This window comes from Falco biarmicus, chromosome 3 (genome assembly GCF_023638135.1).
Source record: "Falco biarmicus isolate bFalBia1 chromosome 3, bFalBia1.pri, whole genome shotgun sequence".
In the NCBI taxonomy this organism is placed as follows: domain Eukaryota; kingdom Metazoa; phylum Chordata; class Aves; order Falconiformes; family Falconidae; genus Falco; species Falco biarmicus.
The window spans coordinates 42,678,653-42,706,226 of record NC_079290.1 but is presented as its reverse complement, the minus strand read 5'-3'; the positions used below and the strand labels follow the sequence as shown (position 1 = coordinate 42,706,226).

General features: G+C 39.7%; 1 protein-coding gene across 2 annotated transcripts in view; it reads left to right on the top strand.

The window, feature by feature from the left end:
- Positions 1-2,927: 2,927 nt before the first annotated feature.
- Positions 2,928-27,574, top strand: part of PREX2 (phosphatidylinositol-3,4,5-trisphosphate dependent Rac exchange factor 2) — a 180,819-nt gene continuing 156,172 nt past the window's right edge. Inside the window, exons 1-2 of one of the 2 annotated variants that reach the window (XM_056331919.1) lie at positions 2,928-3,083; positions 3,180-3,401. In XM_056331919.1, the coding sequence (XP_056187894.1) occupies positions 3,261-3,401 (141 nt within the window). In that variant the 5' untranslated portion in view covers positions 2,928-3,083; positions 3,180-3,260. Of the gene's footprint in view, positions 3,402-27,574 lie in introns of both variants that reach the window. The other variant, XM_056331917.1, reaches the window with a different exon arrangement.

The window sequence follows — 27,574 nt, the reverse complement described above, 5'->3', positions numbered from 1 at the left end:
GGTCAAACACTGGCACAGGTTTCCCAGAGAGGCTGTGGAGTCTCCATCAGTGGAGAAACTCAAAACCTGGCTGGACAACCTGTTCTGTTGCCCTGGGCAGCCTGCTGTAGGTGACCCTGCTTGAGCAGGGGTGTTGGACTAGATGATCTTAAGAGGTCCCATCGATCCTCAGTTATGTGGTTTTGTGAATAGGCCAAAAGTTGTGTCATGACATATTTTTTCAACAGGACTCTTTAAACGGAGTTCAAACTTGGGCCTTGAGTACCCTTGGACCAAAATAGTTCTTGTTGCATTCCATATTACAGCATGCCATGGGAACAATTTTTTCTCTAAACCTGTGGCTTTCACCATAGGGAGCAAGAATTGCTCTCTCACATGGTAGCATAATCAAGAGACTGTTTTACATAACTTTTTTCTGTAGCTAAGACAGGTAGTGCTATTTACTGGTTAGGTTCCCCTATAAATCACAGTGTGCCTAAAACATTTTGTTGGGCTGAAGTTTTTCATCTTGTGTGTATGTTCTATCTTTCTTTCATTTTATTCTTTTTCCCAATGTTGGTGTAGTGAAAACTACAATTGGAGCAATTCAGCTCTTCCCTGAAACTAGAAGAAAAGAGTAATTTGCCCTTGTCTTTAGTACTTCGAGCAGGTTGTCAGGAAAATTGGCTAAGCCTGTATGCACGTATGCTTTCCATACACAATCCATAGATTGTCTATGGTGCTTTAAACTACTTTTCCTATCATTGCACATCTGCGTGGGCTTTGCTGGGTTCAGTGGCCTTAAGTGAGTCATAAAAATCTTTTCTGTGTTGTCAGGAATGCTTTTGCTGGCCCAGATAGCTGGAGCTGTCTGCCTGAATGAAGGGGCGCGAATCAGTTGAGTGAGGGCAGCAGGAGTGTAAACTGGGACAAGGATCACTTCAGCTTTTAGGTCTCCTGGCAATGAGATGACAGATGTAAATGGAAGGAATTCTTACTACTATAGATGATGGGGAAGAAAAAGACAGTAAGCTGCTGCTCCTGCCTCTTTTAGACTTCACCTTGGTCTGTGAGTGTGCATGTGGGTTGTGACAGCTAATGGCATGTGGCTGAAGCAAAGAGCAAAGGGGAATGTCTGAAATAAGAAACTGTAGCAGTCCCTTATTTGTGCTTTCCTAAAAGAAAGAAATGGTGCTTGCTGGCAGGAAATTCAACTAGCTTGAGGCACTTGGCTATGACTGCCTGAGAAAGGGCACCCACAAGCATTTAGGAGTGGCAAAGCAATAGTGTGGTGTTCTCTTCCAATGGTTCTGGATCCTTTTGCTGGTTATGACTTGAGAAAACTTCATTGTGGGGTTCAGTGTGTCACTAATGTTTTGCCTTTCCACCACAGCATCAGCCTTCCTGGTGCTAATGCAAGTGTGAAGCACTTAATCTCCTCCATAGGATCAGGGCAGATGACACAGGGCTTTGGGACTTTGGTTCTGTCCCTCACTGGTGAAGCCCACCTGAGAGGGTGAAAAAGTTTTGAGCTAATAATCAGACATGTTGTCTATTTGACACAGTTTTTCTAAGTGAACTCGCTTCAATAACTGAACTGTGTTGGCTTTTCTGCCCCAGCCTGTTTTCAGCCCATCAGTCCATTTGAACCAGATTTGGCAAAGGAGTGAGGTCCTTGAAAGGATGAAGTTCTGATTTTCATGAAAATCAGTGTTGTTTTTTTGGAAAGAACTAACGTCTCACTGAGGAAAGAGCTACACTGAGGTCAGCAGACAAGTTCACAGGCCTGGCTGCACATGCATAAATGGCTAAACAGGGTATCTGTAGCAGAACCAGCCCCAGAAGCTGCTGCTTCTTGCCTAGGTTTTATGCGAGGGAGCTGTGTGTGTTTGGGAAGGGGAGAATGCAGGGAAGTAGGACACATTCAAAGAAACAGGCTTTTTTTATTTCTGCTCTTTGAGAAACCTTTTGGGAACTATGTTTTCCATTTCCCAAAAGATGTCTGAGGCAGACAGCTAGATGACGTTCAGTTACCAGAACATGAATATCTTTGCTTACTCTCTCCCGGTAAGGACTCTTGCTCCCACAGCTTGTACTGTGGCTTTAGAAGTGTTTTACACTTTGATTTTAATTTTATTCCTCCCTTTTAGGATGTTGCAGGTTTAGAAATATACTTTGACATTGGAACCTTTAAGTTGAGGACCTGGGTTTTCTTTCCAGTCACAGTTTGAAGAGCTAGCCAGAGGAACCTTAAGCTCTCATCAGTGGTCTCAAAATGCACATGGTAGTGTCCTGACATCTCAGTTTTCAAGAAATCAGTGCCTTTTGTATAAAGTAGCTGTATACTTCTTGCTAGCTGTTTGAAAAGTTACTGAATTCTTTTTTTTACTCTTTTAATGTATCGTGCAAATCTGGACTTCCAGTGCAGACAGGAAAGCTGTATAACCTGGGGATTTTATAGCACCTTGTTTCAATAAACAAAAACCCCCTACAGAACCCCTTATCTCAGAAGAACTTTTCTGTACGTATTGCAGAATGTACTGTTTGTACCTGCTAGCACATGCTTAGCTCAGTGTGTGCCGAGAGGAATATCAAAGCATCTATTTTCAATACACATCAGTTGCAATACACATTGTAATATACACCTCGTGGGAAGGCGTGGAAGGAGTTGAGATGTCTCTCTTGCTGATGATTACACGAAAACAAAAACAACTGTCGATTCCCTGGCCAGCCAGCTTGCTGGGACATTTTTATAATTCTTGTGCGATGTTGCTGGAGATCTCCAATTAGCCTCAAACTGGAGCTCGCAGCTTGTGTGTGAAACAGGCAGCTGCTGGCACGCAATCTTCCCTGAAGTTGTTTCCTTTCCTTTTTCCTGAGATTTAGCGAAGGGGGGGAAGGGGTTGGAGTCACATGGATACAAAGCTTTTGATTAATGTCCAAGTCTGGGCTGCTGCGGAGGCTTTCCAACCTCTCAGCTAACAGGGCGAGCTGGGAACCAGTGACCGCTCGTTTCCTCCAGGCTGTCCCCCCTTCCTGACTGGAAAGGCGCACGCACTGGGGTGGCTCCTTGCCTCCGGACCTCGGGCCGCTGCTGGAGCTGGGTGAGAAGGGACCGAGGCTGCTGCGCGGCTGGGGACCGGCCGGAGCCCGGCCCCGCTATGTAACTTAGCGGGGTCTTTTGTTGTCCTTGTCCGCAGCGCAGTGCCGGGGCGCTCGGGCACGCTGCCTGCAGCCGAGAAAGGCGCCGGGCTGGGAGCACCGTCCTTCCCCGCTGCACCATGACAGAGGAAAGCAAAGGGGAAGGCAAGGGGGAAAGCGTGAAGGACTTGGAGAAGCAGCTTCGCTTGCGCGTCTGCGTCCTCAACGAGCTGCTGAAGACCGAGCGGGACTACGTGGGCACGCTGGAGTTCCTGGTGTCGGTGAGCGGGGGGGGCCTCGCCTCGCCCGGCGGGGCCGCGCTCGCCGCGCAGCCGCTGGTGCGGGGCGCGGGGCGGGCGGGGAGCGGGGCGGGCTGCTGCTGGCCGCGGGACCGCGGGGCTCGCAGCGGGGGGGGGTCTTCCGCCCCGAGCTCTGCGGGGCGTCCGCTTTTGCCGAAAAGCGACGGAGAGTAACAGGTTTTGAAATAGCTGGGGAGGGGTCGTGTTGTGTCGTCCCCCCCCTCCCCAGCCGCTCTCCTCGGAGAGCCTGCACTGGTGACCTCACTTAAACGCTGATGATCTCATTTCTCCAGGCAGGGAAGCTAAGGGGGTAATGTGTTTGGGGTCAGGTCTGCCTCGGGTGTGAGGGCTTGTGTTCCAGGGCGCCGTAGTTCCATTACTTGCCTTAGTCCCTGAAAGAGGGCGGTGCAGGGAGGTAAGGGGAGGACAGCGGGAGTGCTGGTGTGCAGCAGCTGCCTGGCATTAAAGCCACATGTGGTACAGGGTCAGCTGGGAAGGTAGCAAGTTCTGGTGAGAGCACTGTTGGAGCAGCTTTAGCTTCCCTTTACGTCTGTCAATGTTGCTAGGTTTATTTGTGGCAGGTAATACCCTAATCAGACCGGCAGCGGTTTTCACTCTCAAAAAGCCAAAATGACAAATTATTATAGAACGGATGCAGGTAGTGTTCATTTGCACATGGTCTTGACAGCATCGCTTTAGGACCCTGTTGAGATAAATATGTCCAAATCAGCTGCATAAGTTAAAAGATTTCACAGTAGCCCCCTCGTACTTTTCTCTCCTCCCCTGTCCTGCTGAAGAGGGGAAATCCTTCAAACTGCAAACTTCCTGCTTTGCTGCCTTGAGATCTGTGAACTTTCTGCTTATTATCATGAAAGAGGAAATTCCCAACTTGGCTGTCACAGGGAGAATAAAAGCACAGACACTGGCGTGAAATAAGATCTGCAGAGTAGCTTATTTTCTCCATATGTTTATCCTCAGCAGAACCATGAAAAATGGTAAATGGTCCAATGTGTTTTCTTTTTTTTTAGAAAAGAAGTTTAACACGTATGTTTAACAAAGTGACCGTGTGATTATGCTTTACTTGCTTCCATTTAACAGTCAGATTTTACCTATTGTAAAAAATTATCTATCCTAAGGGAATGTTCTTCAGTATCTTCAGCCTCAAATTTGGTGTGTGTTGGTCTTAGATCATTTCAGCAAATTGAAATAATTTGTAATGTCTTTAATTTTGGACTCCACATTTTAAGACACAACAGATGTTGATGTTTGAGCAGTAAGTGCTCAGCTTCTTCTAAAGACCAGACCGTACACATTTCAAGTTGCATCCAAATACTGAATTCAGTAATAACTCTTTTTGCACTTCGGATCAAGATGATCTAAATAAATTGTATGGAGAAAGGGAAGAGGGCTGGAGTCAAATACCTGGTTCTGTGTAAAGTTTTTCTTACTCATTAATGGTTGCAAACAGGGTTCAAGTAACAGTTCAGAGATTAAGCCTGTCAGAGGGAAATGTCATGTGTTCTAACTGTGCTTCAGCCTTGGTTTCAGGAAACAACTTCTGAGCTTTCCTTTGGCCTGCCTGATAGGACTGCTATTGAGAGCAGCTGTGGTGGTGGATTTATAAGGGCCACTGGACTAGGGCCAGTATGGAGACCTTCACACTTACTTTACATAAGGCATCAAAACTGTCATTGTATTTGTTCCTATGGTTACTTGTTGATCTGGAGGCTAGATCCTCTCATTTATGTGTCTTAGGCTTATGGCTGGTTCCCTCTCTTTTTATTAAAACCATTATCAGTCCTAGGACCAGCTCTTCTGAGATACAAACACTGTCCCAGTTTACTTTGTTTCACACCATGAGGTGGTTTTGGGGCCCACAACTTGGGTTCCTTTTGGATGCAAGTGATCTGGAAGGTTTTCTGTAGGAGCACATCTGTCTGCTAGTGAGCGTGCAGTTCTTGGGACTAGTCTAGAGCTAGTCTGAAGTGGCCTTCCCACCAACAGTGTGGGATCCCAGCACTTACTATTTCTCTGTCCAAACCTTACCCTGTTTTCCAGGATGTCATGTGAAAGTATAAGCAGCCTGAGGGGTTGAAGTTCCAGTAAAAGTTAAGAGTTAGGCTTCCAGGTTGCCTCAGTTTGTTGTAGAAACCGTGTTTCCTTTTTGACTGAGAAGCTGAAGCTATTTATAGTCTTTGTAACAGTCTGCACGGAGTACCTGCAGTTTTCACTGTAGTTAACAGTAACAGAGTATTCACTTAGATAAATGAAAAAACCCTGTGGTTTCAGGGTTAGAGCCTATTTCTTCTGCTGCGTTCCAGAATGTAATCTTTGATGATGTGTATGGTTCATGCAGAAAAATACGTTAGGACTTGTGTAGTAGCGGTGAGCAAGACAGCTAACTTTTCACCAATTTGGATTGCAGTTTCCATTTTGTATATATGCCCTGTTGAGGAGGCAGTTAGATTAAGGAACAGGAAAGTCCAGATTTCTTCAATTGATTGTTCTTGCATTGGAAAGGGGCAGGATATAAGTGAAGTTTGTGTGGAAGCATGGTGTACATCATACTACACATAACTCATTTTCCTGAGTACTTCATGAGATCATATGGAGTGAATTGATAACGTGCATGACCCCTTTGGCTGAGGCAAAATTACACTGTCGCAGTGGGCAATATATAATACAGACAGGAGTGAAAGGGACGCATAAGCCTGATTTATCCGAGTGGTGGGAGAAGGAGGCCTCTGTTGCTGATGCAGTCACGTTGGAGAAATGGGGCTTTCCCTGGTACAGCTTGTGGCTCGCTGGAGAATGAAGAGATTATAAGGAGCAAGTGGCTTTGCTGGTGTGCATCAACATGGGAGATGCTTTGCTGGTCTCACTGCGTTGGAAACATGTCTATTATACGTTACATTTATTCAGGTGCTTCAGTTTATGTTAAAAGGAAAGAGTGTCTCACTGAGGACAAATTTCTGGTTTTTTTATTTAGAGTATTCTTGTTGCCCTACTTCTCTGTGATTCTTCGTCTTCCAGTTGTCATGAGTGTAGTGAGAAACAGCTTTGTTTGTGTGTTCTGTCAAAAGTCTACAAGGCTATTAAGTGCAAAGCAAAAGATTTAATATATTCATTATTTTATTAGATAATGTAGCTGAGTAATCATTCCCATGTGAGTTCATTCACCTCTTCTTTTTGGCTTTACGCTGTGTAAATACAGTGTATTGCTTTTAATTTGCACTCATCACAGATCAGGTCTGAGTGGAAAGGTCTTGTTGTATTAATATTATTCTTTCAGATCTCCTAAATCTTCCAGTAATAAACTATAGTAGCGCAGTATGTTGAGACATCAGTAATACTGAGCAATAACAATTTTGGACCCATTTGAGTGAGTTATGTAAACATATGTGAGGTGGATAAATGAAATCCACCAGTAGTTGCAGCAATGTCAGAGGGAGGAGGCATGCACAGGAAGTTATGAAGAAAGGCTTACACTTTTCCTTCAGATACTTCATTGTAACATTGAGTGTCATTGCCATACCAGAGGTTTTGTTCTTGTTAGCATTTAGCATTTCTTAAAAGAAATAAATCTAGTGATGGGAGAATTTACCTAAGGTGCTAAAATGTCTTTGAAAACTGTATCTACAGATGGAGCTTTTGATGAGCTACAATATAAGGTTTCTGTTAAAAACTATTCATACTTTACTGGCTAAATTAGCAGTTGGGATTTTTCTGCTGCTGGGTGATCTCGCTGGTGATCATATCATCTTCCTATGGCAAAATCTTTGTTTTCCAATTAAAAAGAAGCTGTACTTGCAAGGATAGAGGAGAATCTTTTTGCTACCGAAGTGCACTGTCTGGAGTGGAGAGAAAGCAACAGTTGGTGAATATTTATGTGTCATCCGATTGTGTAACTCAATAAGTAATGCTACCTTGAGCGTTCATGGTAAAGATGCTCTTTAAAAAAATGTTGTGACTTTATCAACATATACCTTAGCTATTTCATTCTTTACAGCAAATGAGAAAGCATGTGTATTTACTGTGCACTGTGTAAACATAATGAAAATTTTGTATTTTGCTCTATAAGCACAGTTAGCTAACTAGAGTAAAAACTACATAAACTTTACCATGATTTTCATTGATCCATGATTTTTTTCTGGAGAATTTATTTGAATTTTAATGACTTTTTAAAAAATAAGTTGCGGTGGTTTTTTATATTTGTGTACTGTTTTCATGTAAGGTTTCATTTACTGTATAAATCAGGGTACTCACCTGAACCCTCAACATAGCAGTAGTAAAGAAACCAGTCAAACTGTGGGTAGAAGTTGCTGAGAAATTAATAAGTATTTAACAGTAAAGAGTTGCCAAAAAGTGGCTGGCTTAATTTGTCACCTTGTAACTTGGTGTAAGGCTTAGTTTTTATAACAGTGCTTTACATTGACTGACTGGCCAGTAAAGGCAAACCAGGCCATAAAGAGCTGTAGGATGCAAGTACGCTGCAGGGATATAGGCTAGACACAATAGTAGGCAAATATATATATGTATGTAAAAAAATATATATGAAAATGTATATATATATATATATTTGTGAAAAATTTTATTTTGAAATAAAAATTGGAAATGTAATGGATCTGCTACATTTGGTACTTCAGGGGATATCCACGGAAGTAGAGTTTATTTTTCTATGACAGGGATTGTTTTTCTGGGCAGTTTCATGTTCTGACAAATTTGACGTTGATGGGAATAGAAGCAGATGTTGGCACTTGTGTAAGCCTTCCAAAATGCCGTGGCCTCAGCTGGGGTGACTAGTTAGATCTTGAAGCAGCTGGGTGAAAAAACAAAGCCAGTTTATTATGTAGACTATACTATGGTTTACAGAGTCTCTCCTGTGAGTATATATACATTTGTGCCAGTTAGCTTTCAAATCTTAGTTTAATTCCATTAGATCCTACTGTACTATCTTCTCCCCTCACTTCTGCTTGCACTAAAGTGAAAAAAAGGGGTTCGCTTTCTTTAAATGTGTGCCCTGTTAAGGGAAGCTGAATCCTTGCTTTTCAGTAGGCATAAAGAGATCTTGTTTATAAAGTTTGTTGCCCAGCCTTCTCAGTGGCTGTGCGACTCCTCAAAGATCTGTATTTCCCTGCCATGCTGAGTCTTTCCTTTCGCTTGGTTCAATAGGTATTTCTCTGGTTATTGAGCAGACCATTTAGTTGCACAAGTGTAATTGAGACTCCAAGTAAACTTCAGTCAAATTCAGTGTTACTCACACTGACTGGCAATAGAGGATTTATGGCCTGGATTGCAATTCCTGAAATGGTCATGCTAGACGATGACATTAGGTGTTGGGCCTTTCACAAAAGAACCATTTTTAAATGATCTTTTCTGGCTGTAGTTTGATACGGTAACAATGTGTGTGTGTTGTTTCTGTGTGTATGTGTATATATCATAGAGTATCTCAAGTTGGAAGGGACCCATGAGGATCATTGAGTCCAAATCCCTGAACGTGTTATATGTATATCTCGATTACAGTAATGATTAGTGACTTCATAATGGTTTGCATAATTGCATTTATATTCTATAAAAGGGATTAAATGAATGGAAGGGAAGGGTTTTAGCTGGCTGCATTTTTTGATAAGGTTATGTGATTTCCTTTCTCTTCAGAAAAAGAAAAACAACATTCTATGGCTCCTTCATCATAAAAAGTCGAAAGGAAGTGCAAACACAATTACCATAGAAAGTCAATATCTTTTCCATTCACTTCCAATTTCTGCTGTTTTTAACTTGCTTAAGTGTTACAAAAACCGTTGAGTGTGGTATTCTATTCTTATTTGACTTTGCTTGGCTATATCAATAGCACCACCTGTGGTCTTTATCAGAGTAACGGTAACCACTTAAAAGCTGTTTATTTCTTTGTAACTCCTGCCCCCAAGGTTGAATGCTTGCTTTATAGAACGGATTAGCAAGAAAGATTATTGGGGTCTCTACTAGCTAAGCACAGAGTTCATGCAAGGTATGGCAACAGCAAAAAGTAGAGATTTTTCAGAAGTTTGGAAGCATAGGGAATTATACTGCATTATACTCTAGACAGATGTTTCATACTTTTCAGTGGATTTCATTTTACTGCTCTCAGTTGTACCTAGACTATATTGTGAAAAGCTGCTCTTTAACAGGAAAGGTTCAGCTGTTTGTTTAGCTGCTCAGTGAAAATAAAATACTGAAAGGAGAAATCTTTGTTTCACAGCACTTAAGAAACTTTTCTGTTCCTAAGACTTACTGTAGACTGAGACACATCATGCTGAAGACCATGATATGCTTAGAAATGTTGTACAATTTCTTGATTTGTCTGTATTTATAAATATCATCATATTTGCAGTATTCCATTTATTCCTTTGCTCTGCCTTATAGCTCGGTGCTGACTCTCCTGCCACATACATTTCACAAGTTTGTAATATGAGGTGCTAATTCAGAAGAGACTACTTGGAGGGGACCATCAATCAATAACTCTAGAATTAAGTTACTCCGTGCAGACTAACACTGTTGAATAGTATGCTGTTTGCAGTAATTTCAAAAACTTATAGAGACATACTTTTCAACCCTCTTCAGTAGTGATTTTTTTCACCATTTTAAAGCACCGAGTACTTTGAAATGATACATTCCAAGGCTGGTTTGTATTTTTCTGGTAGGGTTAGCAAGAAGAACAATTTTGACGAAGATGTCGAAGGCAGAGTTAGTATTATACTATAAGAGGAACTGAGAAGTTCTTCACATTGGAAACCAAAAGGAACTGAATTTTGGCGAAAATAAACAAATCCAAACTGGCTATGGTTGACCTAAGATACTGATGGGGGGCAACTTCCCAGTCTGTAGGAGGCTGTAACCATGTGTCTGTATGTTAAGTACATGTCCCTGTTTGGAAAGGAATTGGGCTACTCATGAATGAAATACAGACTTGAATAAGGTAATCTCAGTTAATAATTAGAATGATTTAGGTTCTATCTTTTTATACAAGTATCTTGAATAACTTCGAATACCTATGTACTCATGCATATTCTTTTTCAGGAATTTTGTTTAAATGTTTTTGCTTTAATTCTGAACTACATGCATATTGGTTCAGTTTTCTGTTTTGGACTGAGCAGGATTATGACTGTCTTTGGTGAATAGATTGTCTGTGTTGGTGTGGGACTCAAGGGAGAGCTTAGGGACAGGTTGCTCAGGAAGAATACAAAGACATGCAAGAATGGAGATAGCGAAGTCAAAGCTCAGCTGGCATTGAAATTAGAGGTGTGAAGGGCAATGGAAAGAACTTCCATAAGTACATTGATAGCAAAGGAAAGCTAAGGAAAATGTGTGCCTACTGGTCAGTGGGGCAGGGAGCCTTACGAAAAGGGGACATAGGAAAGGCTGAGTACTCCATGCTATTTTTCCTGGTGTTTTCACAAATGAGGGTTTTTCCTTAGGCCTCTTGAAGCTTACTTGAAGATTTTGTGAGAATGTGTCACTGCCTACAGTAGAGGATGGCAGAGTTACAAACTACTTGTGACAATTAGACATACTCAAGTCTAAGATGAGATGGGATGTGTGTGAGCAAGCTGGCCAATGTCAGTGTGAGGCCTGTCTGTCATCTTTGAATGGTCATGGTGACTGGGGGAAGTTCCCAGTGACTGGGAAAATGCAGATGGCAAACCTAGCTTCAGGAAGGCCAAGGAAGAGGATCTGGGGAAATGCGAGCTTGTCAGCCTCACCTCATTCCTTGGGGAGGTAATGCCGTGAATCATCTTCAAAACCATTTCCATGCAGCTAATAGAAAGGAAAATGATTAGAAACAGCTTCTGGAGATCTATCAAGGGTGAATCATTCCTGGTTAACCTGATTGCCTTCTATGAGGAGATGACTGGCTCAGTGAACTTTGTGAAAGCTATGGATATTATTTGATTTAACCAAAGTCTTTGCATGGTTTCACATAGTATCCTTACATCCAGATCTCATCAGTTTGGACTGGGTAAATAGACAGTAAGTTGGGTGGGAAACTGATGGATCTGTTAGACTAAAGGGACAGTTGTCAACAGCACAGGGTACAAATGGTATCCAGTTATGGGTAGTGTCCCTCAAGAACCAATGCTGTATCATGTCTTCAGTAACGTTCTGGATGCTGGGATAGGATGGTGCACTTTGAGCACTCAGATCTCACAGGGTGGGGTACTGACAGTACTGATGGGTGCCTCATGAAGTTCAGTGAAGGCAAATACAGAGCCCTGTACCTGGGAGGGAATAACCCTGTCCACCAGTAGAGGCTGGGGGCTAGGAAGCAGCTTTACAGAGAGGGCTCTGGAAGTGCTTGTGGACAAGAACTGGAACATGAGTCAGCCGTGCAGTCTTGCAGTGCAGAAAACAATCAGCATCCTGGACTGTTTTAGCAAGGATGTCACCAGCAGGTCAAGGGAAGTGATTCTTTACCCTCTACTCTACAGTTGTGAGACCTTTGTGGCATACATTTTGGTCTCCATAGTTCAAGAAATAAATTTACCTACTGGAGCAAGTCTAGTGGAGGGCCAGCATAGTGAGGAGGGTCCTGGAGCATATTACTGTGAAGAGGGGCTGAGAGAGCAAGGTTTCTTCAACCTTAAAAAAAGAAAGGTCAGTGGAATTTTTATTGTTGTCTGCAACTCCCTGATGGGTAGATATGGAGAAGATGGAGCCTCATTCCTCTCAGAGATGCAGTGGAAGAAGGAGAGGCAATGGAAGATGGGAAATTCCAATTCAATGTGAAGGGAAAAAATATTATTTACCTTGAGGATGGTCGAAAACTGGAATAAGTTGACCAGAGTCTGTGGAATAATAATCTTTATTTTGTGCAAAGCTGAACTGGGCAAGACTGGGCAACCTGTTGTAGTTGATATTGGTTTGCTTAAGCAATTGGGCTAGATGAACTCTGGAGGTCCCTTCCAACCTACATGATTCATCCATTTTGCAATTTATTGTTGGTATGACGGGGAAAAAGACTGTCTTGAAGTTTCAGCTGTTCAGGACAGCAATTTTTTCAGGTTTGTTTCCTTTATCCTCTGAAATGCAGTACAGATGGCCAGGCTATACTTCTCAGAAAACAAATATTCAAAATCCAAGAAGAAACTCAGATGCAAAGATTTTTTTTTTCAACTGTATTATATTTACTCAGGAAACAGATAACCTGGCACTTCTGTAATATTTTCTATTCAGAGAGATCTCAGTGCATCACTGTCATTCATAAATCAAATCTGAGTAGTTTTACAAATGGGAAACTTGGAGACAGATCTTGATTTTTGGGTCCCAGTGGAAGTTAGTGGCAGAGCCAGAAATATAATCTGATGTCTTGATTCCCAGTTCAGTAGTCTGACAGCAAAGCAGCCCTTTCCCTTTATGTATAATTAATGCTAGAAGAATGGTTGTCTACTTAAAATGTCTGAGAAACTGCAAGGATAATTCTTCAAAGCCAGCTTCATTTTGTGTCAGCTTTATTGCTCCTATGATTCTCTCATGGACTGTTCACAGCTGAATTTCTCCAGTTGTAGGGATAGAACTGAGATACTAGGGGATGACACTTATTTTAAGTCCTGTGAGACCTCCTGATTCTCCTTTATGCTCTTGGCAGCCTGATTGCCATGTCACCTGGCATACCTTATGAGCTTTCAACTTCAAGGCTGGTGAGCATGAGTTTAGTGTAGGGGAATGGGTAGGAGAAACAGCTAGAACTGAAGAATAGTGAAAAGACCAGTAATATGATGTAGTAGGGTAGATTTTCTTATTTCAGCGTCAGTTATGTGATGCAGGCCCCCTGACAAAATGATAATACCTTGCTGAATGGAGCAAAATAAATCATCTACTCCTTGACCTTCCTAGGGAAGTTTTATATGCATTCTCACTTCAAAATTAAATTTAGCTGTAGCTGCTGGTATTTGCACCTGGAGTTTAAATACATGATATGTATTGATAAGTTTGCTTTCTAAATACACTTTTGCCTATTGTAACAACTACAGCAAGTGACCGGTAGCAACTGACAGGTGAATTTACAATAAATAAAGTTTTTTGTATAATTTGCCCTGTGAAATATACTAGTAATTTCTCAGGCTGTTTAAATGGAGTCATTCCTAGAGTGAGAGATGAATATGTTCCTACATGTTGACTTAACAATCCCAGCCTTCTTATACTAAATCAAACATGATGTGACAGAGGAGCAACAGCAGAGATGGAATGCTCTTAGAGAAGCCTCAGAAGGTAACTTGCTGCCCTACCCAGTATCCATGTTAGTAACGTGTCACAGTGTAGCTCAACAGTAATGTGGTAATGTATTGGAGAGCCAAGTTGTTTGAGGTGTGTGCCTGGTGTCTTCTGTGATGTTCAAAAATGAGGTGTTAAGAGCCCCATCAGCGATATAAATAAATTGGAATAGCGTGGATTAGTCAAGAGCAATCAGCAGTGAGGCTGAATAGGAAAGGAGAAACAGGCTGCAAACATGGAGACTGTCAAGGCCAGGATGAGTTATCCATGATGCTTATGCAGTTAATCCTCATTGTAGCTAGTTAGGTATGGGCTGGGCCATTGGAAATTCTCTGTACTTGGGACTGTAGACTCTTGGTAGATAACAAGGATGTTTTCATTTGTATCACAAAAAGCAATATAGAGAAAATATAATTGGGTAGTGGCTGGTCAGAGCCACAAGGCTGGCCAGGTCTGACTGGTTGAGGTACAATGATTAGTGTCATGTACTTGGCAGTCTGAGAAAGAAATCTGAAGGTGACCCTTTGGAATATGTGTGTGGCTGTGACCTCTGAGTCCCCAGCTGAAATGGCTGGGGCATATTTCAGGAACTGTAAGCTAGAAAGAAAGACTAAACCACAAGAAAGTTTTCTTACTTGGTCTAGAATTGTGTTTATACTTGTACTTGTCATAAATGTCTAGTTTTTTGAAAAGCCTAATTTCTTTGCCTTACTAACTTCATGAAGTTGTGCTTACAGAAAGCCTTCAGTGACCTGTATCTTGGGGCTTGTTTAGGCAGGGCTTGTTGGCAAGTAGTGAAGGGTGAGTTTGGTAGCCAGTTACCTGTACTGGAAAGACTACCTTGTAATAGGCACAAAGTGGTGAAGTAGACGAGACACTTTGAGACGTGTTCAGTGGCAAACCCTGAATCATCTGTATCTACGTCCTGACAGCCCCCCCCCCCAAAAAAAGTAACAGTTCAAAACATGATGAATGTGTTTCTAAAACAAAGCTGGTTTTACGTTATTTCCCTGCTAAAAATTGCAGATTGGGAATTAAGTTAAATACTGATTACTAGGTAACAGCATTAAAGTGGAGCAACCCCTGAAGTAATTCAGTAGTTTTATTTTCTTTAACAAAAGATACCATAAGAGTCATCAACTTCCCATTTTATGTTATTGAAATAAACTAGAAAGTACCAGATAGAAAATGGAAGAATGGCAAGCAAGATTCTTCTTCCCTTCCCCTTAACACACTTTCAGGATGCTCTCAGTTCTTCTGTGAACTTAATTTGCCACGTTTTTACTTTTTAATCCCTATTATGACATTTTGAAAAAAAATTGGGCACTAAAAGCACAAAGCTGTAAAGTTTAAATGATGTGCTGTGTAACAAAGTGATTGATGCCTGGGATGCTATGAATTTGTGTAACAAGACTGGAAAATCACTTCATTTTATTGCTTAGTATGTGCTAAGTTACCTTACCCAAGGAATTTAAGCATATGGTGTGTCCACATGCCTAGAAGAAATAGCATACAACAGGATGCTTTGAGACAACATCCTCAGATTCTGTAGTGTGAGCATGGTAAAGGGAGTTTTAAGTGTGTATTTTTGTTTTGTTTTTTTTTTTAAGTGCTTTGAGAGTCATAGAGGCATTTGAGATTTAAACATCTGGAAGCAATGGAAGCTCTAGTGTATAAGAACTGCTTTCATTAAGCAGATAGCAAAGGTAGAGGGAGAGAAGAGTGGCACACACCTGTAGAGTTAGTGTTTTGTCTCTTGCAAAATGTTCATTGCTGAATAGTTCCTATTTATCTTTTTATTGCCTGTGGGGGAGACTTATTCTGTAGAAGCCATATAAAGCAGGAAGACAGTAAATATGTCCTGATTTGTAGAATGCCTTTGTAAAAATGGCCACCCTAAATTTATAATGATAGCTGTTTCCTTCCTTCCTTCCAGTGCCTGCTGATATTTGTTCCTGAAAGCTTATAAAATACCACTTAAAAATGAACTTGCAGTATAAGATAAAGACCTAAAATGAGAGGTGTTGGAATTGCTGTGCTAGATTTAATAATAGGTTTACCACAGTAAATTTTTTATAATGGTTAGTAGCATTACTTAAGGATGGTGTACTTCAGGCATGAATGGTTTGGGGGCTGTCTCTACTGGACATTGTGTATGCAGGGTCTGGATGTAAACTAAGTAATCTCTGAGTTTGCCTAGTTTATTTTTGTACAGTTTATATTTTTTTTGGCACCTGTAACTTCTGAATGTGTTTCCCACAAGATAATCTCTTTTGCTCATTTTAAATGTCCTGCCTGAAAAATTCACTATGTGCTTGCGTCACTATTTTTCTTGTTAGAAGTCCAAGTCTAATTATTCTTGTTATGAAACCCTTTTCACGCTTCTGATCATCTTTCAGACTCCTTTGGGATGAATTCTTCTGGTGTCAGTATCACTGATCTTCACTCAAGTTTTGTTCTTCATCTTTTTCACAACACTCTTCAGAGGGTAAAAATTAAAACCCCCAAATATGTATAATAGATGTTTGAGGTACTGAGTTATATTTTTTCTTGTACCAAAAGATGTTAAAGAATTCTGTTTATCCTTCTTCTGCGAAGTGTTATTAGCACATTGCTTAGGCCCTGCTTTCCTCTCTTCATTTACCTTTGAATATTGGAAATGGTATTTTTAGAGATACGGGAACATGCTTGAAGTATGAGTTGTAGCTGCCGTTTGATCCTTCAGACCACTCTGTTTTGCAGTGTGAAACAGTATGTGGGGAAAAGTTATGGAAAAGAGGTCTCAGTAGAGGATAAAAGTAGCCAGCAACAGGAATAAATGTGAAGAATGAGAGGTGTGAGATTACTGGAGAAACTCTGCTTTGGAAACCAGGGGGAGGGAATACTGGAAATGGAGGAAAACTGCACAAACGAGGCAAAAAGGAAAAGGGAATGGTTACTGGTTCTTCTAAAAATGAAAAAGCGCACAAAACCCCCGTTGGAACATGTCAAGTATGTGATGAGATTTCCTCATACTGTAGTATTTGTGTTAATAAGACAGGCATCACTGTATTTTGCAGTGCTAAATTAAGTGCCACTTGTGGTCTCAGGAGTTAACAGTGTTGGATGGCAGAAGGGAGTGTGACAAGCAATAAGGTAGAAATGTGGTTTCTTAGATATCTTCAAATACAGTCAGCTTGAGGCGTGAAAATATCATTATTTTGCATTTGGTTCTTCTGTGTTTATTTTAATTTATTTTATGATGAAATAGGAAGTTTCAATTATTATTAAGAGATAATTGAATTTTGTAATTAGAGAGCAAAATGTGAGCTGTCTTTAGCTGATCTCGAGACTTCCAGGTTTTCAAGATGATGTGACTGATTTAACATTTGGAAAGTGACAAGTTTTAGATTGCTTTATAATGTTGGAAATATTGTTGACAGAGTTCAGATCTTTCTGTGTGTGAGGAGGAGACCTCTTAAACGGAAGGATCATATTTGCTGTTTTTTCTAAGTAGAAAGGCTCATTTTCTAAGATGTTGATTCTATAGTTCAGCTACACAAAACCACGTGTAACTACCATTAATAATAACATTGGAATTAATGAATGGAAATTAAAATATTAATTGCATGTGGTTACTGCATTTCAATATGCTGTAATATACTTGGAAGAATTCTTTATGTGGAGAGGGGCAGGAGAGTGAAGACCTGATAGCAGTAACTTTTATTTTTGTTTAAGTTTACTCCTCATTCATTTATCTCTTCAACACTGTGAGATCCTGTTTATTAAGAATAATGCCTGGAAGTTGGCAGTTATATTCTGAATGAGTGTGTCAATTTCTTCCCATATGCTACGAGGTTGTCCCCACAGGAAATAAAGGGACTTTTTTCCATGTTTAGTTATACTGAACTGTTATAATAGTCAGACCGGACAGAAACAATGGGAAGGAAAGTTTCCTGTTTTCCGCAGATACTGAAGAATTCTTTGGCCCCAAGGAAGGCAAAGCTTTCTTCAGTCTGAGTGTAAATGCACAAAGAACTGGTTTTCATTAGTATATGAAGTTGCTGCGATTTCTATTGAAAAGCAGTGGTTCACTCTATTAAATGTTTTACAAGGCAATTTACTGTCTGTTCTACCTGTCTTGATTACATTTCAGTACTTGCAGTTAGCAATAGTAAATTACAGCAGGGAAGGCTTAAAACTTCCCCTTAGAAATGCTCAAATATATTGTGCTGTGGTTAGAATGCTTTTGGATAGGTGATGAAACACAATTATTTTAAAGAATCCTCACGTTTGTGTGCCTACTACGGACCTGACTTTGACATCCTCAAAAGGGAAATGGAGGAGAATATGAATAGCAGACTTGAAATCTTTTCAGAATAATAAAATAACTGCAAAAAAGAACTGTGCTTTGTTTTTTTATTTTACTGTGCCAGGACAGAATTGGGGAAGGCTGGTAAATCAGTGTCTCAGCAAATACAGTGATGAAATTTTCATGTGAAGCTGAGGATAATTTACACTGACACTGCTGCAATATAAGCTGTGGTTTTCCATAGGTAGGGAGAGACAAAGCATCTGACCCTCCAAAACAAAAACCCTCAAAAAACCAACCCATTGCAAAAGCCCTTTACGGTGAGATTCAGCCTGATGTGTTCATAAAAGATTGCTTGTCTTCAGATTTCCTATACATATCTTACAGAACACTCCCATGAGTTGGTAGAGATGACCTTCAGTCATGATTAAAGCTTATTCTAGTTAGAATACATGAAGATAAATGTTTAACAGGAATCAATCGTTTCATTCAGTAGACCAGATGAAGAAACTTTTGCTAAATTGAGTAGTTACTGCTCAGTCTTGGTAAATTCTTAACTTGGATGTTGTAATGGAGTTGTCAATATGTACAATCACATAAAACATAGGTTTTCCAAATTTGCTTGCAGCACACTTCACTGAGAAATGTTTTCGATAACAAGATCCTTTCAGACACTTTTCATGGCTCTGAGTCAAAATTGTCAGGTGAATTGGTAAAAAGGAATTGCTTTTTACTTTCTGAAGCTTCTCCTATTTCTGTGTCAAACCTGCTTTGGATATAAATGTGATTTTACAGCAGTTATCAATGTCAGTGTTATGTAAAATACTCTTCTCGTGACGTTTAAAGTGATTTTATGTAGGTTACTGTATGGAATGTGTGAGTCAGTGTTGCTTTCTGCTGGCAATTGTATCATGAAAATGAAGTTAATTTGGGCATTTTGTGAGAAATGTGTGCTGAAAATACATTTGATTAATTAGTTCTTACCTGTATTACAGCAGCTTCCAGCACAGAAATTGACAATGAAGTTTTGCATTTGTAGCTTTTACTACTACTACTACTAAGAGAGCTAGATTTGGATTGAATGGTCTCTCTCTCTCTCTGTCAATATGACCACCATGACTACTATCATGCATTTGCATATTATGCATCTTTGTACTGAAAAATTCCCCATATTTACTTGCCAAGTGTGGTTTGGCTTTTGACTGCAAGAACTGTTAGATGTAAAACAGGATTTTGGCAAAATGTTATTGTGTGTCTAAACTGTTTGTTCTTTGTATACTGTTGTCTGTCTTAATGTGCCACGGCAATAAAGGCTGTAATGGCTATTCCATTCCTTTTCCTGTTGTTTTGCAGCCACCAAACAGCTCTGGGCTAATGCAGCGCTCTGAATTCCCCATTTAATTCTAAATCTTTTAATTTCACAGAGTAAACATTTCTTATATGCTGGCCAGTGGTAATGGAATGAAGCATTCATTATAGTTATCCCATGAAATTCCAAAAGGAATTTACCAGTATATCACAGAAGTTCTGGTTATTGACCCTTTATTTTATCTACTTATTTTTGTCTTGCAGGAGACAGTGTTGTTCCTTATAGATAAATGGACTTAAGCAATAGTTGCAATAGTCAGTGACAGTAGGGCAGCTGTAGCTTTACTGTGCACTATGGATGGGAAGCAAATACTTGCACGTTGAATATTCCTGTTGTGGTATGAAGTCTTGTACGGTGAAAGGTTATGAGATTTTTTTTCTGGTTAATGCAACATATAAGTGAACTAACTGCACACTTGTCACATGCAACCAAATTTCTAACTCCATTCACATCTAAGGTTTTGAGAGAAAATGAAGGCTAACTGGTACTGAGAGGATCTTAAAATAATGGGGTTTGGCCTCGAAAAAGCCTCTACTAACACGTATATCTGGCCCACCATACCTAGTATGTCTCTAATTCTAGTTTACACACATCCTAAAATATTATGTGGATTGTAAAGCCATGATGAGTCACGACCAGACCTCACACATGAGTATAGTTTTTTATCACATTTTAATTGTTACAGAAACATATTGCTAAAACAAATTTTAAACCTTTCATTTTCTCACTTTATTTTATGCCTGTTGTGTGTTATATGCATATTTTCTTCTCTGGTAGCTTGTCTTTTTTTTCCTTTCCTTTTTTCAGTTTTTTGTGGAGGTCTTTTGGGGGTGTGAATGTGTGTTGTTTTTTTTAAAGAAAAAAAGCTTAGTCTGTGGACTTTAGTAACATCTCATTGATATTTGAATTTAGGTCCCATATTTTGTATCCAGGGAAAAGTGTGTTATAATTTTTCTCTTTTTGATTAAAAGTGTACAATAAAATTGTTCAAAAAGCACGGTAGATCAATGGTAACTAATCTATTTGAACTTGAGAGATAAAGATAGGTCTTCAAAATATTTAAGGGCTATAGCCAATCTTGGAAGCATATGCTCTGATAAATGGTGCAAAGAGATTTAAAAATCCTTGTGAAATCCCTAAGTGGTAGTTCTCTGTAGATGGGTGCATCCACAGGAGGTGTCAGCCTGTCACTGCTGGTCCTTATGCCTCCGACTCTCTGTAGCTGTATGTGCACAGGCTGTGTCCAGGGTACGGAGAAGAAGTAGTCAGCTGTCCATGTGAATCTGCTCTTTCTAGGGGATGATTAATGTCCTGGTAAAAATGGATAGTTAACATAAATTATGATGTAGCCTGATGCTATGCCCAGGAAGACCTGAGGAACCAGATACTGGTTAAATTTCAGATTCTCCTCCAATCTCCAACACTTCTGGTGCAGAGTGAAAGCGGTTCATCTGCCAGTGCTCTTGCCACCCTAACCTATTCACATGGGAACAGGACTTAGGCAGGGCACTTCATCTCAACCTCTGTGTGTACTTACACTTGATAATTTTCTCTCTTTTTTTTTAAATGCTCTTTTAATGACTAGTGTTCAGGACTTTGCCACCTGGCCTTGGGGAATTAGATACTGATGCTTTTTCTCCACAGAGGCTCATATTTTTTAATTATAAAGTCTATGACCACTTTTTCCCTTAATGAGAAAGAATGGCTTCAGTGATAAGGACTCTGGTAATGCAAGAATGAAAATATGTTTAGTTTGCCCCTAATTTTCTGTAAACAAACTTTTGCACAATAAGCTTCTAAATTTGTATGCTCATACTTATGGATGTCCTGTTAATTGGAAATTACAGGGGGAAAAAAACTTCCCTTAGATTCTGGGGTGAGGTGGAGAACAGGCTACTGATCCTAGTCTAATAACAGTTTTATTTCCAGGCTCTTTTTAGATAAAGGGAGACAAAGCAATGCTAAATCAGAATAGTAAAAGAATTATGTTGTGTAATATATGTATATGCAGATATGGCTGTTGGTCTGTCCTAACCTGAGGCATCTACTAGAGGTACCTGTTTTTGGAGTTGTTTATCTAGGTAGTTAATTTGGGAAGAGAAATTGCCTCAAGGACTAATTCAGAGCACCTTGGTTAGGAGGCTTTCTGTCTCTCTTTCCTTTCCATCCCATTACGTATTGTTAAATACCTTTCCTAAATGCTGACCAATACATAATCCCTCCCGCCCCCCCCCCTTTGTATGATCCATTTTCTTTATTGGTGTTACGTCAGCAGCCAAGATTTCCATCAGATTTGTCTATGCATTTTCAGATTTAGCTTTCCCATTAAAAAATCTGTTCTTACACTGTAAATAATTTATTCACATTCCATTTTTTTACTGTCAGTCTTTTCTGTCTGCCCCTAGTATGGATAAAAGATGACCATTTTTGTCACTTCTCTTTGGTAACCACAAAAATGAATAAATTAAGTGACCATGAATAAAATACTTAAGTTTCCAGAAGCATACTTAGTGTTTGTGTTTCTACAGGCTTTTACAGGAGCTACTGTACGTACTTGTGGCTCAAGAAAAGCACTAAGAAGTTAGCATTATCCTGGAACTCTAGTGTCATAATGGAAGTGCTTTGTCTTCGTTTAGATAAATATTTACTTTGAAAGTCTAAATTTACATTAGCCAAAAAGACTGTTAATGTGTATTGTAGATTGTGTGTTCTGATAGTAGTGCTGGATAACACATAATGGATAAGCATTCTCAAAATGCCACGGTTATTTTGAGATTTGCATGTTATTTATGATAGATTCAGGGTTTCATTATTTGGAACAACTGGAACTCAAACCATGCTGTTCCTGTCAGTGGTGCCACTGTGGGTGGGTGTTCTGATGCCTGGCATCTGGAGTCGTTGCTGAATGAAATATGGGGAGGACCAGAGACAGAGACTGCTGAATGTTACAGCAACTGCTAGCCATACCAATAACAAATTGCAAGAGAAGAGACTTGAGTGTGTGGAATTTTATTTTCTTAGCTCAAGCATTTTAATAACTAGGGTAACTTTAAGTTTTAACGTGTACCTATGGACACTGGAAACATTCTATAGGTTTCCTGTATTTGGTTAGAGAAATAGCATAAAGGGTAAATTTAGCTGTCTCTTAAGTGATGTGTCTGAAATACTGAACCTCTAGCTACTTCTGAGGTAGGTTAGCCTGCCATAGTGCAAGAAAACGTGATGTGTAAAGCTGATCCACTATCCTGCTGAACAGGTTCACTGGTATGAGAGTAGCCATTGATACTGCTGGGGGAAAGAGCAGCAGGCTTTGGGAACCTGGCTGAGACAACTGTTTTGGAAACAGATAAAAGAGAGGACTGGTTAATTTGAAGGTACTGCAGGGAAAACAGCAATGGGATAAGAGAAAATACAGGGCTTTAGGTATTAACAATAGTTTAAATATAAACTGGTGCCTTTCAGTGATATGTATGTGCCCTATGTTAGCAAAAGGTTGTTGATAGTGCTTTATTAATTTTAATTTTAAAAGCCCATTCATTTGATCTCATGATGTAGTATTTAAAGTTTTTAAGGTGAAAAGAGCATTTAGTGGTTTTATATTTCAATACTTTTATAGTATAGAGAAAATATGATGCTGACTTTGTATAGCATGGTGAGTAGTGACTTCGTTCTGCATGTATTTAAGCACTCGGCACAAATGAAAAGCTTATCTTTATTGTTTTATGGCCGTCAGTAAAGCACATTTACTTTTAATGAACAGATAAGATGCAAGAGTAGGGTTCTGAAGATGCAAGAATAGGGTTCTGTGTGTGTTTGGTCAGGAAACTGGCACCTTCATATTTCATAGAACTTTATTAAACATGAGAGAGAGCAAGACAAAGTGGAGGATGTGGTGGGGTTATTTTCCTAATGTCAGAGAATTGGCTTTTACTCTTGTGTGTGAATCCAGTCGGTCCAATCAAGTGAAAAGCTCGGAAGCGCTTGGTGGAGGCTAATTAGAAGCCTCCACCATCGCTGCCCACAGAATCTGTTTGCACTCAGTGTTCTTGGCACCCTGCACACTGCTGCACTGATTTCACTCTTCATCTGCCATCTCTGTACAGCCGCTGAGCCTGTTCCAGTCCAGAGCCGCTGGCCTGAACAGGATTTTTTGGGCAGTTATGTCTGATAACCTGCACCCCTTCAGTACTGAATCTTAAAGCTGAATTGGGAAAGACTGTGCCTATTCTCCCACTCAATGAATGTGTTGATAAATGCAGGATCAGGGAAAAGGAGCATGAAAGCAGAAATCAACAGAATTATGAGGCAGGAGTGGATGACGAGAGTAGAAATGGCAAGCAAGGGAGCACAGGCAGGAAAAGCCAATAAATTCTAAGCAGAAATTAATACATAAGAACACAGACATAAGAACACTTGAGTGTACTTGCCTAAAAAACTTGGACTGAAATTCCGTGTTCTTAGGTCTTCCTGTTTGTTCCTTGGCTAAGAAGTAATTGTGAAACACTAGGAAAGTGCAGTTTCTTGCTCTGGTAAACTCTGAGGATTACTTAATCTAATATTATTACCAGTTAGTCCACTGAAGCAGTAGAGATTTCTGCTCTGAATGTAAAGGCTAATGACTTAAGCAGAGGTGAGTATCAGTTTACATGGCAGAATGTATATTTTTCAGCTTAAAAAAAGATACTACTGAAATGATTGCTAGAGTAGTACTTCACTGTTCATCTTAAGTGAGTTGGACTGAGAAGGGCAGGGCAAGATCAGTCTTTGTTGCAGTGCCCTTGGCTGGTGTCTGTTGCCCTGTTACTCCTCTTGGTTGGTTGCACTGTCACCATAGAACAACTTTTTTTTCTGTATAGAATCTACTCGGTGTTGTAGATTAAGACGTAATTTGTGCAACAGTGTTATGATGTTGGGGACAAGTAAGCCATCATTCAGCTAGCCAAACTATGAATCTTGACTCTTCTTCCTGCCATGATCATCACTTTGCTTGACCGACCCCATTTTTTTTTTTCAGCAGCCAGGGAATACATTTTACTGAGGATCTGTCATGTGACAGGGAATGGGCGTGATCACAGTAGAAGTCCATTGCTTTTACAGTGTAACACCTGGTATTAAATCTTTGTCTGAAGACAGCCTTGAGTCCTATCTTTCAACTTTTGACAAAGCACCTGACACTTCATCTGCAGTTTTGTTGTCTGATGTACCTTTGACTATGGGACAGAGAGATGCTGCTTCTGTTGGATAGAGAGAGGCGAAGCTGCCTCTGCTGTCATAGGGGTCCTGTGCTTGGGGATGATTTCTTGCACGTGCTGGAGATCAGTACCCTTCCTTGCGCTGGAAGCCAGAAGCTTCCTTGACAATTCATAATTGATCTGTTGCGCTCTTTGTATATAAGCATAGGTTACTTAAGATGCACTAGAGTATACATTTTTAGTAAAATGGAATGCTTTTATAAGTAGTTTAGCAAAGTAGAAGCATTCATTAATGAAAAAATGCAAAGCCCAAGGGTTTAGTAATATTTACTATTTGAATGGAAACATATCTGCATAGATTCTTTGGGTGTATATATAGAGAAAGAACTTTTCTCCTGAAACAGAAAAACTTGGATAGTTTTCAAGATGGTTCTGAAAACTGAAGTGATAAACTTGAATTATATGCTAGGAGGTTTAGTAAATTCATGTTTTAAATGAGAGAAAACCATTAATATAGTATTCTATGGAAAATGGTGGTATTTTATAGTTCTACTCTTTTAAATATATATTTGAAATTGTTTTGAAAAATGCATTATTGAAGTTGTTCTAAGTAGTATTTGAACATAGACTACAGAAGAGAACTGAGCAAATACATATATGAAACAGACATTGTGTTTGTTTTTTGAAATTTTTAATAGCCTGTTCTCCAATCTGACTCAGCTTCTAAGTTAATTAATTACTTGACAGCAGCTCGTTCTTTGTCCAGATCCAGCAATATTCTATATCTACAATTTAGCTTGTTATGAACTTCTTTGTGTTAAGTAGGACATCTATCACTAATTTTGAAGGAAATATGAAATTTCATTAGCCTAAATAATTATGTATTATTTTGTATCTCCTGAAAACTCATTGGCTGTAGTACTTTAATCAAAAACATATGGTAGTTCTTCAAGTGAATAGAAGAATAGGGACTTTACTGTTAAAGTAATTGTATAGTAAGAAAGTTTTTTTTGGTTTGTTTGCTTTTTCTTCTTGATCAGTATGTCCCGATACAAAAACAGAGACAAACCTGTATGGGCAGCAGGGTGCAGAGTCTCTGGGGTCAGCAGTAACTTAGGAAAAGTATGCAGAGAGGTCAGAGATCAATTTAGGGGCCTATTTATCAAGGGAATGAGTCAGGATGGCTGGTTCGCCATTGGTTCACAAGTTGATTTAGAAACCAGGAGTGAAAGCCGCAGGATGGAAAGTGCAGCTGAGATCTCTCAAGCGTGTGCACTGATGGTACTGATGCCTTTCTGGGTCATGGTCGTTTCACCAGCAAAAGGTTGGTTCCCCAGTCCCCCCAGCAAAGGGAAGGGCGAAGGCCCCGGCTGGGGGATGGAGGAGGAGGAGGGCATGTGGCTCACGCCGTTTCATTCACAAGCACAAGGATGGCAGAGGGCCCAGATTCTTCATAGAAGTCCTGCACAGCAGCTTTCAGTCTAAATTCATGCCACTGATTAGATGCAAAGTTTCTTTTCATTCATAGCAGCCAATTCGTTCCAGTGAGCTGAGAAACATAACATAAAGTATAGAAAACACAGCAAGTGATTGCCAATTTCTAGGGAGATTAAAACCTTTTTTCTGTAGCTGAAGTATGCTTATCATGTAGATTTCCCTCATCATGACTTGTTTTCAAAGTTAAACACAATAGCAGAGTGAGCTCTAGTAAGCATTTGGTATGCTTTGAAACTTTTCTCCCTAGCTAATTAATGTGATTTCATTTTGGAGGATGGGTGGTGATGCTGATACTGTTTTTGTAAAGAAGAAAACTCGATGCAGAGTTTAGAATAAAGCTGTAATGATTGGTGTGACTGTAATCAGCTTTTTGTCAAGTTTTTTTTAACCTTGAGAATTATCCATACCTGTTTTCAGATGTAATATTTTTGTGTATGTCTCTAATTAGAACTGTATAATTTTTTATTTGTGGGTTGGTTGGTGTGTGTCCTCCCCTCCCCCCCCCAGTTATGTTAATGACTAAAACCTGTTAATTATAGACAAAACTGTTCCATTAAGAACAGAGAATTCTGTGAGTAGCAGAAAAAATTGCAGAAAGCATTCCTAGTTATTAGCTATTAATGCTCTAAAGATCAAGGTAGTGTGTACAACTTAGAAAATGAATGTGCTTACCAGCTTTTGATATACATGAAGCAAATAATTTTCTCCTGTACCGTCATGGCTTTGCTGGGTTTGAATAGTTCTGCAGAGCTAGAAATGTAAGCAGATTTCCCCTCATTTTTTACTTAGATGCCAGAGTAACAGTCACTTTCAAAATGCTGTCGTGTTCTAGTTTTGTGGCTTGTTTTACATAATCAATATGATGTATACAGTCAGGTTTGGGGTTAGTTTATGTCTCAGTTGTTTTGTAAAACAAAATTAAAGCCACAGTAGATTCATTTTTGTGTATGGAATGAGCCTGGACCATCTTACTGGATGGTAGGTAAAGGGTCCTAAAACTTTTTCCAAACTGTACAGTCAGAAACATTCAAGTGGTGGTACAGTTAGAGGTTCAATGCATGTGCAAAATTTAAAAATTTAAATGAATTAAAGATGCTGAATCAGAGTAAAAGATCTTTGTGATCTACATTCATAGGATGAACTAAGAACTGTTGTGCCCTATCGTTACTAGGTCTGACCAGAATAAAAGGGTGTTTGTTTATTATTGCCATCTGAGGACATTCTTCTTCCCCTCTATTGCTCTAAGCTGTCTGCAGTTTCTTATTGTGCTTAAAAATGGAAATAACTCTTCATAACTGAAATATTTGTGTAGCTGTTTTGTTTAGTTCTTAAACATACTCAGCTGTACTAAAGCAGAATTGAGAGGTGGTATTTAAATTATTTGCACCTGATAGAAAATACATTCAGGAAGAAGAACCCCAAAAGTGCATGAAAACAAAACAGTGGTTATGACATTGGCCTGGATGATGATGATGAGACTAATATTTCTACCTTAGTTTTCAAGTGGTAAGAAGTGTTCTCATTGTTATTCAGACCCAATTAAAAGTAATTGTGTTCTGGC